Consider the following 13679-nt stretch of genomic DNA (forward strand, 5'->3'; position numbering starts at 1 on the left):
AACTCCGAGACGCGTCGTCAACTTGACGTCAACGACAGTAAAACTGAATAACGTAATCCAACCAATAACATGTCTGTCCGTTATGTGACGGCCCATCTGCCTGCCTTTTGATTTATGCCAAATATTATTCTGTCACATTTATACGCTCCTTAAAATTATAGTATATTATAACTATGTTCTAAAGCAAAAAATCTAATTATACTAAATTAGTACAAAATAAAGTACGTAAAATTTCTTCGCTAAGCGCATTCGCAGATAGCAATATTCAACAATGTCCATACAAATGTCGAAGATGCTCGGTTAAATGTCTATATCGCAAGCAATTAATGGAAAATCAGCATTGATCGGATGACGATCAAATTGCAGTCAAATCGGAATTGGACAGGCCTTTAATTGAATTCACTATATATGCAGTATTAGTGAATTAATAGTGTACGGCATAGTGTACCATACAACAGAACTAGGTATATACCGCGGAAAATGTCCAGTTCCAGAGGTCCTAATGTGTAGTCTTTCCAGGCAACCTGTACTGGAAATGATGTCGTAATAAATATAATTCGTCGATTGCGACAGATGTTATTATTGTTGCTACAGTCGCTTAGCGTCCAGCGCGGCTCAGTATCACAGCCAGTGCGGTTATATTCCTTGATATAGTGCATATGTCACTATATACAGTAGACAGCGCATCACGTTACCCTGCACAGATCTTTATCACGAGTTTACAATGCAGGCAGTTTGATGTGCTGCTGACAGTACATAAATAATACCGTATGTGAAAAACACAGCATTGCTATCATATTTCCCGGGCAACATTTCCCGAAAGGTAAAGGAGAGGAAAATAAGAAAGTAAAATTTGACGATAAAACCGATAGCCATCAGGGCGCGAGTATATTTTTCGAGACCTTTGGAAGGTGGTGCTTCGCTGCCCTGGGCTACGGATACAGGCTCGTCCATCACTGAGGAGGTCGAAGGTATAGGCTGCTCTGGAGTGTTGGTCTGCATCTTGTGGCACACCTCGAAGGCCTGGCCCACAGTGCGTACGATTCTCATAGCTTGACTCTGAAACAACACAAAAAAGGTACCATATTAAGGTACACGGGTCGAACATGGAATAAAACATAGGATACTTTTTATCTCGAAATTTCCATAGGAGCGAAGCCCCGGGGCGTTGCTATAAAATTTATAAATTATAGGAAATATTGAAATAAGGCCTTAATAAAAGTTATTCAGCCTGATGAGCATTTTCTGGTGAGATATAAAAATCGAAGATCCGGAACACCTGATGCAGACCTATGATGGTACAGCTAATATAGATAGATATATATATTATATAGAAATTATACTTTTTCAGTCTTATAGCATCTTCTGTATGTATAGGTATCGTTACATTTGTATGTATAATTAAATTTCTCTAATAGTTTTTACTCCTTACCAAAAAATGATCGGCCACGCGAACGAATTCGCAGTCATCAGCTACTATATTATATATATATTGGTATTGAAATCTATGGTTAAGAAGTTTTATAATCAAAAAGTAGATTGGAACTTTACCGTAGACCGTAGACTCAACAAATCCATTACGAATTAGGTACACAGAACTTCAATTTGCATTTTAGTATCCAATTTTAAAAACTCCGAACCACTTCCCGTTACAAATGTCGACACAAATTGAAAACAAGAGCAAGTCTGACGTGAGTTACGTACCCGGTAGAACTTTTCATCATATCCCCTTCATAAATAATAATGTGATATTTAAGGTTCGTACATTTTGAAAACCAAAAATTCATGTACAAAACGAATACATCCTACAGTAAAGTTACTAGATTTAGGTGAAGACCTACATTGAAAATATTTTACATTTCCCTTACCTACTTGTAAAGTCGTGTATGTTTAATCATTGTAGAAGTTTCGAAAAACTAATAAATCAGGCGAGAAGTAAATTTTAAAAATAGAATTCATGGGTTTAACTTGTTTCAGCTAACCAGCTGAAACAAGGATAAAAGAAGAAAATGAAGAAATGCTGCAGTCTTGTAAATTTCTAAACAGTATGAATGTAAAAAGTAAACTGTAAATTAAGGACATACTTTAATGAGAATAAAAAATAGTAAAATAACCAGTCAAGTGGCCAATTACCCAATTTTGTGGCAAAATTAATTTAGACCGAAATTAAAATTCTTGGTTTTAGTTAAATATATATATTTCCGAATAACTACATACTTATTCGAATTTAAAGTTTGCCATGGTTGTAAGATCTCGAATGCTGAATAATTGATTCCTTTCGTAGTTTCGGTCCTTGACTAACAATCTATATTCATACATATAATAATAGTGGGAGGATTAATAGAAGCCAAAACTATTGTTTTTAGAATTTTTGTCTGTAGGTATCTTGTTGGAATTTCATGTGTTTTCACAGCTGTTTAAGTCTAACTCAAACTTTCGTATAGATTTCATTGCATTACGTTGCTTGGAACAAAAACGTAATATCAAGACAGCATCGATGGTGATTATATAGACTGTAACTAGACAGCATGGCCATAAAATTTTTATTGAACAAAAGGTGATGAGCGGCCAGCGTGGAGGTTGACATGTGCTTAATAATCATCTAATTAATACTGCGGATTGAAAGAGATTACTTGGGCCGTAAGCGTACGATCCATGTTCGGCGATTTGGAAGTAAATTGGACCCTTTTCAAGCACTTTACAGACTTACAGATCCTTTCCTCCTGAAGAATATAAGTTTTTCATCGACCTAACAGAAGAAAACTAAAAATATTTTACTTGTACAACATCTTATTATTTTTATGGTAAAATGACACAAATCAGTAAAATAGCAATCGTAGGTATCATTAAATGTTACTTTATATTTTTAGAATTTATAGACATAAATTAGATTACCTTTACAGTCGACTATATGAAGAGATAAATAGACAATGAACAGCGACAAAAAGATTAAAGATTCACGTTTGAGAGTCGTTGGATCAAGTAGTCAAATGTATTTTTTTTTGTTCAAGTGTTCCATTGCTATTCTAGCCTTCCCTAATTTTTTGACAAAGGTAATGTAAAAATTTTACATTTACCATAAGATTACATCATTGTTTATTAGTACACTCGCCAACAGATAGACAATGAATGTCAAATAATAAAAAAAAAATTAAGATTTTTTTTTTCACATTTACGCGGCTGTAATAATACTGTAAAATAATAGCGTGGTCTAAAAAAATGCAAAATAATATAATTCCAACTTTACCATTTAACCATACGCCTGGTTTAGCTCCTTGTGGTCTCGTCATGAATAACCCATCGGATTCCGCAACCTTGGACCGCAGCCAGAGATCTACAAGATATTCCTACATCGACGGACACAACTTCTGGGTTCGAGACACTAATTCGACGACAATAACGTTAATTAATGATCATTGTTTACGGAACTCCAGATCACTCCAGCAATCTTGCGGGACTATAGCAACGTCATAAAAATTCAGGTTTATGTTTACATAATTCTTTATATGTTATTTTCATACAACACGTGAGGACGTGCAATTACGGGAAATGGACAATAAAAAACTTAGAATTCAACTTATAACTAGTTTATTCGGATGATAAATATAATTATATTATTAATACATATAATAAAATTGAAGAAAAGCCAAATTTGTACATTGGGTATTTTTTAAATTCTTCATGGAATATACTTAGTTACTGATATAGATGACGAAAATATACTTTTGGAAATTTTTGTCTGTCTGTCTGTCTGAACGCGCATCACTCGAAATCTACTGGATCGATTTGCTTGAAATTTGGTATGTAGGTACCATATATACCGGGTTAACATCTTAGATACATTTCATCCCGGTAAATAATCAGGTTCAATAAAAAATGCCTCGGGATCCCTGGTTAACATTAACATCTTATAGACATTTCATCTCGGAAAATGATGATGAAATCCACGGAGCCGTTTTACTTTAAAATTTTGTAAAAAGGTTTAAACAGAATATAAACAAATTGTTTTTATCGATTAAAGTCTGTTATAGATATAATGGGCGCAATAGGTATCAATATATCAGTATAAAACTCTTCCGTTACTGAGTGACTGACTGACAGACAACGTACACCCGAAACTGCTGGGCGGGAAGCTGAAATTTAGCAGGTAGGTGAGCACTAAGAGAAGATTTTTGGAAATTCTATTCCGAAGGAGGTGAACGAGGTGAAAAACTATAAATATGAAAGTTCGTGACCGTTGCACCGTTGAAGTTATTGACTGGAAAATTTGGATTTTGGTTGTTTACAACAAAGTAATGAATACGTGTTTCAGATTTTTCTGAAAATTAACCCTCATCCCCTTTATAAGGGGGGTGTAAGATTGTATGGGACTTAATACAATTTTCAAGACAAAAAAACTGAAAATTGGCAAACTTACTTTTTGTATTAAATAACAGTAATAGTAAATACAAAAAATGTTTAATTTACGTTTATGGTTAATAAAAAACCGGGACGGAAAACGTGCAAATGGAAACGGCATGCGTTGCAGAAAGCGGGAGTGTGAGTAGACGGGAAATGGGAAGGAGACACGTAGTGGGAAATAGGACGGGACACATTACAAAAAGCATGATGGCACAATATGTAAGAAACGGTACGGGATATCTACTTTACATTACATAGCAGGAAGCGGGATTGGACAAGTTTGCGGGACGAGACTCGCAGCGGGAAACAGAAAATTGAACTAAAGATGTGAAAAAATGCGAATTCGAATCATATATGTATACCAATCTTACAGAGTACGCGATAAAAAAATTACTGAGATTTTGTTATGAAATTCACGCGGGCGAAGCCGCGGGCAAAAACTAGTATGAAATAAAATATATGTATATCATTACCTAGTAATTACATCAAAGGATGAAGGGAAGTAAAATGTTGTTTCAGTCAATAAATAAGTATGTAAATTAAAAAACATATAAGTCAAAATGAGGTACGACAAGATTTATTTACTGGTTACGTACATATTTTGGTTTATGTCGTCATAAACTCTGGGATTTGGGCCAAAATGTCACCTTAAATAATGTGTAACATTTTTTTAAAACAGTTATACAGTTCAACCTGCTCAAAATTCGCCTACAAAATTCGATAGGAATTGAATACATATATTTTAAATCTTATATTTATATTTCTATACTTTGTAACGATTCCAAAACTTTGTAAACTGCGAAATTTCTGGCAACAACTAATGTACGACCAAGGGCATGCGAAAAATTTACTTAATTATCATTTTTGGTATACTTTCCAACATCTCGTTTAGTAACCCTCATTAAATACCTAAACGTAACGTGTTTAGTGTAAACCTTTTAGCTGGAGAGTACAATAAAATCCAATGAATCGAGTCACTTAGACAATTTTTCTATCATTTTGTACGCAGTAATCACAAAAAGAAGACTTTTTTTGTAAAGTAAAAGCGTACTTACCTATCTTATTTTGATTGTGCATTATCACCGCTAGCAAATTCAACAAACAAATAAATATATAAATAAATAAAAAAATATACAAAAACTTTTATCGCCATGTAAGATGGAACAAGTCGGGCCCTGTATATAATATTTTGTGTTGTAAGGAAAAGAGTTAATAAATTGATAGACATTTAGAAAACATCCCTTTGCAGCGTTCCGGGGGTGGCCATCGATCAATGTCAAACTTATTCATTTTACCACCTCTGCGCCATTATTCGACAAAGCGGACTTCGAACGTTCATCTATTATATTGGTATTCAGGAAATTGAATGATTAGCCTGAATGATCTCTTTGTGGACGGATTGATCGGCGACATGAAGTGAAACAACAATGTTGAAATCATGTAACTCTGTGCAGGTTGTTATTGTACTTAATAGCTACATTTAAGGCATAAATAAAAGTATAGGTAAAAAATAGATTATCCAAATTCTTCCCTTTTATTGAAAAATCTCCATTTCAAAAATCAAAATGAAACAACACACGTTTTAAAATTTGCAGCCCAACTACCTCAATAAATTCGGTCAGACCGAGACAATGACCTTTATTGTCGATCATAATTTTTTGGCCACCTCATCTATCACGTCAGAATCTATTTTTAATCTATCACTACTACGAGGTAAAAGAAACTAAGGATTCTATTTTGTCGCGTGTCTGGGTCTGGAAACTAAAATTCACGACGGCGGCGGCGTCCTATCTGAGCTACGAAATAGAATGACGTTTGATCGAATATAATAGTTGCAAGTCTCGAAGACTGGAATTGTCGTGGAATTATCTCGAAGAGCAATCCACGCTTGGCTTGAACAATTCAGGGCGACAACCACGCGGTGGATAATATGTTGACGCGTACTGTCACCGTGTATACTCAAAGCGTCGCAATCGTACAGTCGTATAAATGTCGTCAAGCACACACGTTTTCTGCTAAAATCTTTAAAAGGATTTTTATTTACACATCATACGGGAGAAGTCTTAGTATTTTCAATTCACAGAAAAGGTTTAAAACTATACAGTGTTTACTATTTGAAGTGTTGAAAGATAAATTGGATGAATATTTGGGTTTATCACGAATACATCGAATAGACGAGTGGTTGCTATTTATGAGTGATGTACGAAATAGAGTTTTGACCATTCCAGATAAACAATATCAAAGATTTAGATATTAAGCGGAATCAAATTAAACAAATATTATTACATAGCATCAAATAGGGTAATGCTGTTTTTACCAATTTATAGAACGGGTTCAAATTTTGCAGGTTATTAGTACCTAGTCAGTTTGGCTTTTTATCTCATTTTGCCGGTGGCTGTGCCCGCGAGAATTTTCCTCAGATATAGTTATATTCTCCGTGATGCACTATATGTCTTTTCCTTACTTTGTAACTACATGCATGTAAAATTATTAAGTTAGGACTGGTATTCCCGGAAAAAACATAATATTCCCGTCAAATATAAATGCAGGCGTAGTCGTTGGCAAAAATTACTATATTATAAACTAATATAGAGGAAGGGGTTGTTTGAACATAAAACAACTTGAATAGAAGTACTAATATAAAGGCATAATAGTTGTTTTAAAGTGTATGTAATGTGTTACAAATTAATTTCCACTTAAGTCCCATAATACTAGGAAACAACGTAGGTAATTCACACGTCAACGTCTATGGTTCCAAAATATCTCACACAAACGATCAGGTTTAACAAAGTTTTCTAAATAATAAATGATGCCGTTGACGGAAGTATATTGCTTTTGACGTAAGGCGACGCGAAATGAAGGAAAAGAAAACGGAAAACGACGGGCTGGCGTGCGCACTTTATACAAATGGCAAAGAAAAAAATATTTAGTTCTAATATATTGGGCGTTGTAAAACCGCAAACAGTGAGTGATAAAAACATTAGCACTCTATTAAATATTTCTTCATATTTTTCATTTTCATTTTACTCAAACAAAAAAGAAAAAAGTATTAAAAAATACGCGCGTAGACAGGAAATGCTGTACTTCGATGTCGAAGTCTATAGTTTTTTATGTCTACCCGCGAAATAAAACGCAGATATGTCACGCTTTCAAAATGTTATACTCGTAGAATTTATAAAAAGTCTTCCGCATCAGGGCGCCACTCCAGTCAAAATAAATATCAACAATATTTAGTTTTATTGGCGTGGCGATAGATCTCGTCAAGGCTGATAGTCGTAGTCATTACGTGGAATGAAACACTCACGACCAACTTGCCAATGTTAATAGATTTGTTTACCATTGCCTTCTCTTCACACACTAGATAGATGATAAATCTAAAATTTTAATGTAAAATGTTGAATGATAAAAAAGAAATCTGAACAATTATTTATTTTTTCTGAGTACAAGAACGAATATTTATAAGTTTCAAAGCTACAAACAATAAATAATAAAATGTACTACTCCATTAGGGCATCACGAAATACTTAGCGGGATTTTTTTAATATATTAACCATTATTACTTGAGAGATAAAACAAAACTTATTAACTTATTAACGATAAAATAATGTCAAACATACCTCTAAATCAGAATCTAGACCGCCTTCGACACTCGAAGTATGAGCGTCAGATCGCAATGAAACTCTGTTGGGTCTCCTTGTCAAACTATTCACGCCCATAAGTTTATGGGATCGTCCCAGGGTGGCGGTACTACTACTGTCTATTTCTGGTTCACGGAATGACAACTTTTTCCGAGGTCTGTCAGAAGAGTCATGCACCTGGATATCTTGACTACCAAGCCTGTCGTTTACCGGTATGATTAGCCGCGATTGTACTGTACATATTTCTTCCGATGATTCGTACTGTCTTTGACGCAAAGGCGAAAGCTCCTTTGGAAAACTATCGTTACGGAAATCATCAGGTTCTATCTCGTATCGTTTTGTGGCTCCAACAGATAGCGGTCTGGGTCTTGTTTCTACAATATAATCTCGACTGGAATTATCAATACGACTTCTATGTTTGTTCTTTCTTAGATCACTAAATTCTGGTTCCGATTGACTGTTCTTTAATCTTTCGTGAGTCCTATCTTTGGATTCCTGTTTCGTAAGCTTTGGCCGTTGTTGTTGCTCATGTTTTGGTTTCAGCGCACCGCTGAGAGAAACCAAGGTACTGCGGGCTTTCAATAACACTTCACTTGGCAAATTCTTCAAGAGGTGATCGTTCTTCCTCAGTTTTATACTATTTTCTCGACGATTAGACATTTTTATTGATTTGTATTGAAAATGTACATGAAGTACTATCTATATTCTACTTTACGAGTTCACCATTTGCACAAAATTGGGCCACGCATACGCGCAGGCGCACTGCTCGCTACGAAACAACTGAAGTGGCGACGGCATGGACGGCAGGCGCGTGCGACGCGCGTCGCTTCTGCTACCGCAAATAAACATTCGCATACAAACAGTATACCTATTCATATTCCTACAGAAAGCCCCACAAGGTGTAAGAAATGATAAGTAAGTATATCCAGAAAAAAAACACATCATAAAGCTGGCACAGAGACGAAAGCTTTACGGTAAAGTTAAATAGGTACAGCAATAGATAAAACAAATATTTATCTATGGGTATGACTAAAAATGCGACGCATCCAGAAGTTATTCATTGATCAATCGAAAGTTGGAAACTGAAAGCCATTGTATACCTACAAGCCAATTGAGGTGTGCAATGTTAACATAATGATGAAATAGAATAAGTTGAGTAGTGTAAATGTACATTTACTGTATAAAGTTTATTACAGTCATTTGCAGCAGTGAACGATGTAAATGTAGTTTACGAAAGCTACAAAATAATATTTTGCACGTTATTTCGAATCTAAAGAATTTACTACCAATAGAAAATAATACAATTACTTTGGAAGAAATCCTAATCTGATATATCATTATATTATTTAATGGAATAAGGTCACGAAAAACAAGAACATGTTCCTGGACAGGATTACCAAGTTTGTATACACATATTTTGTTTATTACGCTGTCACAACTATTGGATAAGTGTCTTCAATGATTGATCAAGAGTCCTGACCACCGCCCTAGAAAAATTATGATATTGATGTATCTTATACGAATAAGGGATCAGAACAATTTGAATTGAAAGCTACGACACTAAACTTAACTCCGAACTATTCTAGTTCAATATATATTCATAATAGCAATTGATTGTCTCTATCAGTTATACTATGTAACAACACGTAGGTACAATAGTACAATCTGAGTGCCCACTGAATTTCGCGAATAGGTTGCAGCCTGATTAGCCAATCAAGCACAGAATGTCTTTCCATTTCCTTCAAATAGTTATACATATAAGAAAATAATAAATTTATTACAACTCGCAGTATCAATGAACAAACGTATTAATCAGATATGGTAGCAATCAATAGTCTTAATGAAAAATGTGCCGCAAACGATGGCTTAACGCAAACAACTCTGTTACTCCTTGAATATTTATGGCTTTTGAGCGAGTGATCGGCGACTGTAATTGATTATAAAAGTCGAGTAGCTTGTGGAATGGAAGATTTATATGGTCTATAAAAAGGAGTTGGCATAGTGTTAGTAAATCTTTCATTAACGGCGATAGAATGCGATCAGCTAAGCATGTGAATATATAAAAATAATTGTGCTAAATATCAGGTAGGCACTTGGCCTTTGACTAACTTATATATTTTTATGTTATTTCTGACCTCGTCTGGATATGCAATGATTTATTGAAAAATAATCAAACTCTATTCGTGTCCCTAATTTGTTAAAATATACATTACGAAGTATGTAGTATCTATGTTACTCCTTCATTTGTCTACTTATAATACTCGGGCACTAAATATTCTATTCAAAAATTCATAAAAATCGTGACAGCCGTGTTAGACAGTCGTTTGTATATATAATATTAGTATGGATAGCACAACGACGGAAATCTAATAAAATCTGCACTATTCTTTACTTCCAGTCAACGTGAGATCGAATTTTGTGCGCCGGCCGACGCGCGTCGCTGACAGATTTAGAGCATTCCAATAAACAGACCGATAATCAATGGCTATTAGCTAATAGACATCATCTCGATTAAAACATCCTACACCGGCATTGTTTGTTCATTTATTAGAAAAAAGAACAAATTATTTTCAACCACGACTTCATTTCTTGTTTTCCTCGTACTTAGTATAAACATAACAATTTCTCTGAAACATAAGGAGACTTGCGCAATTAAATTTATGTAATCAATTAACATACATTGATATTATTCATCTCGTTTCTTCCTGGAGTCTGACTGAACTGGGAGTCTGCAAGCAGAGGATTAATTATCATTCTTTGTTATATACCAAAGAATTATACGTTTTCCTAATTGACCCACCTGGTGGGGACATCGCATACCTTCAAGCATATAGTTTCACCTTTTATACAAAACACTAGTTCAAAATCGGTTCATTAGTATGGATGCTACGATGCCACATATATCATAGACACGTCAAATTTATAACCCCTTTGAATGAATCGGGGGTTAAAATGGATGTTATTGAAACAAGCGCTATTCACTCTCTACTTTACACACAATAACTCCTGCATATAGGTACTGTCGCTATAATATTTTCAAACTATTACAATCTACAGCTGACAACTCAGTGCGGAGCCCGTTGTTACACTCTCATACATTAATATAGTAGTGTAGTCGGTGTCTGTTATTTATGTTAGATACATTATATTACCTAGTTTGTGTTACAAATGCCGAACACATAACTCTTTCGAGATGCTTATTATCTTATTATATGTATTAATGTACATAATATTTTGTTGTTTAAAAAAGACACAACAAAATTGCTTTTCTTTTTTTTTCAAAATCGGGTTATTTACGTGTACAATATACATTCGTTATCAGTGAAAAAATGCATCTAAAAGTACTTTCAGTTTGGATTTCGTAAAAAAAAGTTGGCATCCCACATGGCAGAGGTTCACATACTTAAATAAATATAGGTCTGTGCCGGGTACACTCGGGAAAGACTGAAGGTTCAGCCTATCTCATACAAAATCGGCCTAGAAGTTGTTTTTAAGTTTATTCACTACAAACGAAAAAGCAAAAATACAAATCTTTTCTCTTTATAATATTAGTAGGGATATAACATTACTATTGATGATATCTAGTTATTACTATATTATTATTATACGAGTCCATATACCAATACGTACTCCTTACCAACCAATAACGCTTTACTTCCATCCTATAAGACATTGGATCATGTCTAAACAATATACATATAACACCGGTTACTTGTATATTAACAACATTTTTAGAAATATCATGCATAAATCCATCAGATCACAAGCGGTACCATCATTACGAAACGAGTTATTGTCGTCACAATATTTGTGTGGGTAACGATCAAAATTAATGGGGGCTTTGATCTCTGTACTTTATTGTTATACTTACTCAGATGAAATAAATGTGAACTGTGACAAAAAATGATTTGGCACAGGTTTGGTAAATAGTCGCTTCTGATTATAGGGCACAGACAGAAGAGAAACCAAACTCGAGTAAATTGTAATTCAATATCACCTGAACTTTGAATATTATGAACACAAATTTTTTTAGGCAGTCGTGCAAAGATGGTAATCAAATTTTTAACAAGCTTAGGTAAGGTTGTTTTCAGTGATAGATTGAAACAGTATTTTTTCTATAATCTCCCAGAAAATACATAATTCAAAATTATTTTCTGAACCATGTATTTTCTGGGAGATCAAACTTCAGACTTTTCGGAAAAATTGGACGTAAGTTATGAATGAGAGGAGGTTACTCTTAGGATGTTTGAAGTTTTAGTAATCAACTAGCTGATGCCCGTAACTTCGATCGCGTGGCCGAACAATATTTGGTAAGGAGTCAAAATTATTAGAGAAATTTAACTGTACAGACAAAGCATAACGATACCTATGCAGAAGATGCTCATACGACTGAAATATATATTTCCTATAGTTTTCTGGACCATTGTGACTCTTCATTGTGACATCAGGTGTTCCAGATCTGCGATTTCTATACCTCTACAGAAAATGCTCATCAGATTTTTTTTAACAATTTTTGTTAAGTCGTCATTTCTATATTCCCTATAGTTCAGCTGTACCATCATAGGCAGATAGACCTATGATGTTCAGCTGATGACCTATGATCAGGTGTTCCACATCTTCGATATTTATACATTAACAGGAAATGCTCATCTGGCTGAACAACTTTTATTAAGACGTCATTTCCATATTTCCTAGTTTCGTTAAGTTTCATTCAAATCCGTCCAGTAGTTCCTAAGATTAGCGTCTACATACAGACAGACCAACAGACAGTTTTTTTTTTCAAATTTTTTCTCTGTTTAGAGTCATAACTCTATCGCCTAATTTTGTTTTTATGTTAATATATTCAATGTACAGGATTTTTTCTAGTGTTTTATTCTATGTATTGACTAGCTGATGCCTGCGAGTTCGTTGGCGTGGCCGAATAATTTTCGGTAAGGGGTCAAAATTATTAGACAAATTTAATTGTACAGACAAATATAACGTACAAATAAATGTAATATGTATATATTACATTTATTATAGTATATATATACAGAAGATGATAATTTGACTAATAAAATATATTTATTACTATATGAATTACTATATATAGAAAATATGTTCTTAGTTAAAATGTGGTATAGTTTTCATCGCGATACGTTGCTTAGAACCATTTAATTTTTTTTAGAATGTTAGTATATTTGTTCTAACATCACACAATAACTACTAGTTGGAATTTGACGGGTTTTGAAGAGGTTTTGGAATGGGGTTGCTTTCGAAAGCCGTTCGGTTCTGTAACCCGTTTAATTTGCTTTGGTAAGCGCTTTATCAACGACTAAAAAACCCTTTCTTTTAAGTCATACGAAGGGGTTACCCGTTCAGATAGCAGACTAATTAAGCTTTAAGCTCAGGCCATTGGTCTTAATTTGAATAAATTGTAATGCACAACAAATACCTACTAAGCGCGTGCGGTAAAGCGGTGCGTTATTATTTACACGATTCAATGTGTCGTTTCGTGTCTTTTAGGCTGTTCACACCCGGAGTTACGCAAATTTGCGCAGGAGCGGAGTGTGATGAAAACTATACCCCTCACCCCCGCAGGCATTCAAGGGGAAAGCCAGGGTAAGCGCTATAACGAACGGGTTACCCCTTCGAAAGAGT

At 34.5% G+C, this 13679-nt stretch overlaps 1 protein-coding gene across 4 annotated transcripts in view; it reads right to left on the bottom strand.

Annotated features, from left to right (window-relative positions):
* The window catches only part of LOC128682920 (uncharacterized protein), a 130319-nt gene that overhangs the window by 22672 nt on the left and 93968 nt on the right, over positions 1-13679 (bottom strand). For 3 of the 4 annotated variants that reach the window (XM_053767964.2, XM_053767963.2, XM_053767962.2), the window contains exon 6: positions 903-1059. In XM_053767964.2, coding sequence (XP_053623939.1) covers positions 903-1059 — 157 coding nt within the window. Of the gene's footprint in view, positions 1-902; positions 1060-8018; positions 8863-13679 lie in introns of those variants that run through there. The other variant, XM_053767961.1, reaches the window with a different exon arrangement.

Source organism: Plodia interpunctella, chromosome Z (assembly GCF_027563975.2).
Source record: "Plodia interpunctella isolate USDA-ARS_2022_Savannah chromosome Z, ilPloInte3.2, whole genome shotgun sequence".
NCBI classification, from domain to species: domain Eukaryota; kingdom Metazoa; phylum Arthropoda; class Insecta; order Lepidoptera; family Pyralidae; genus Plodia; species Plodia interpunctella.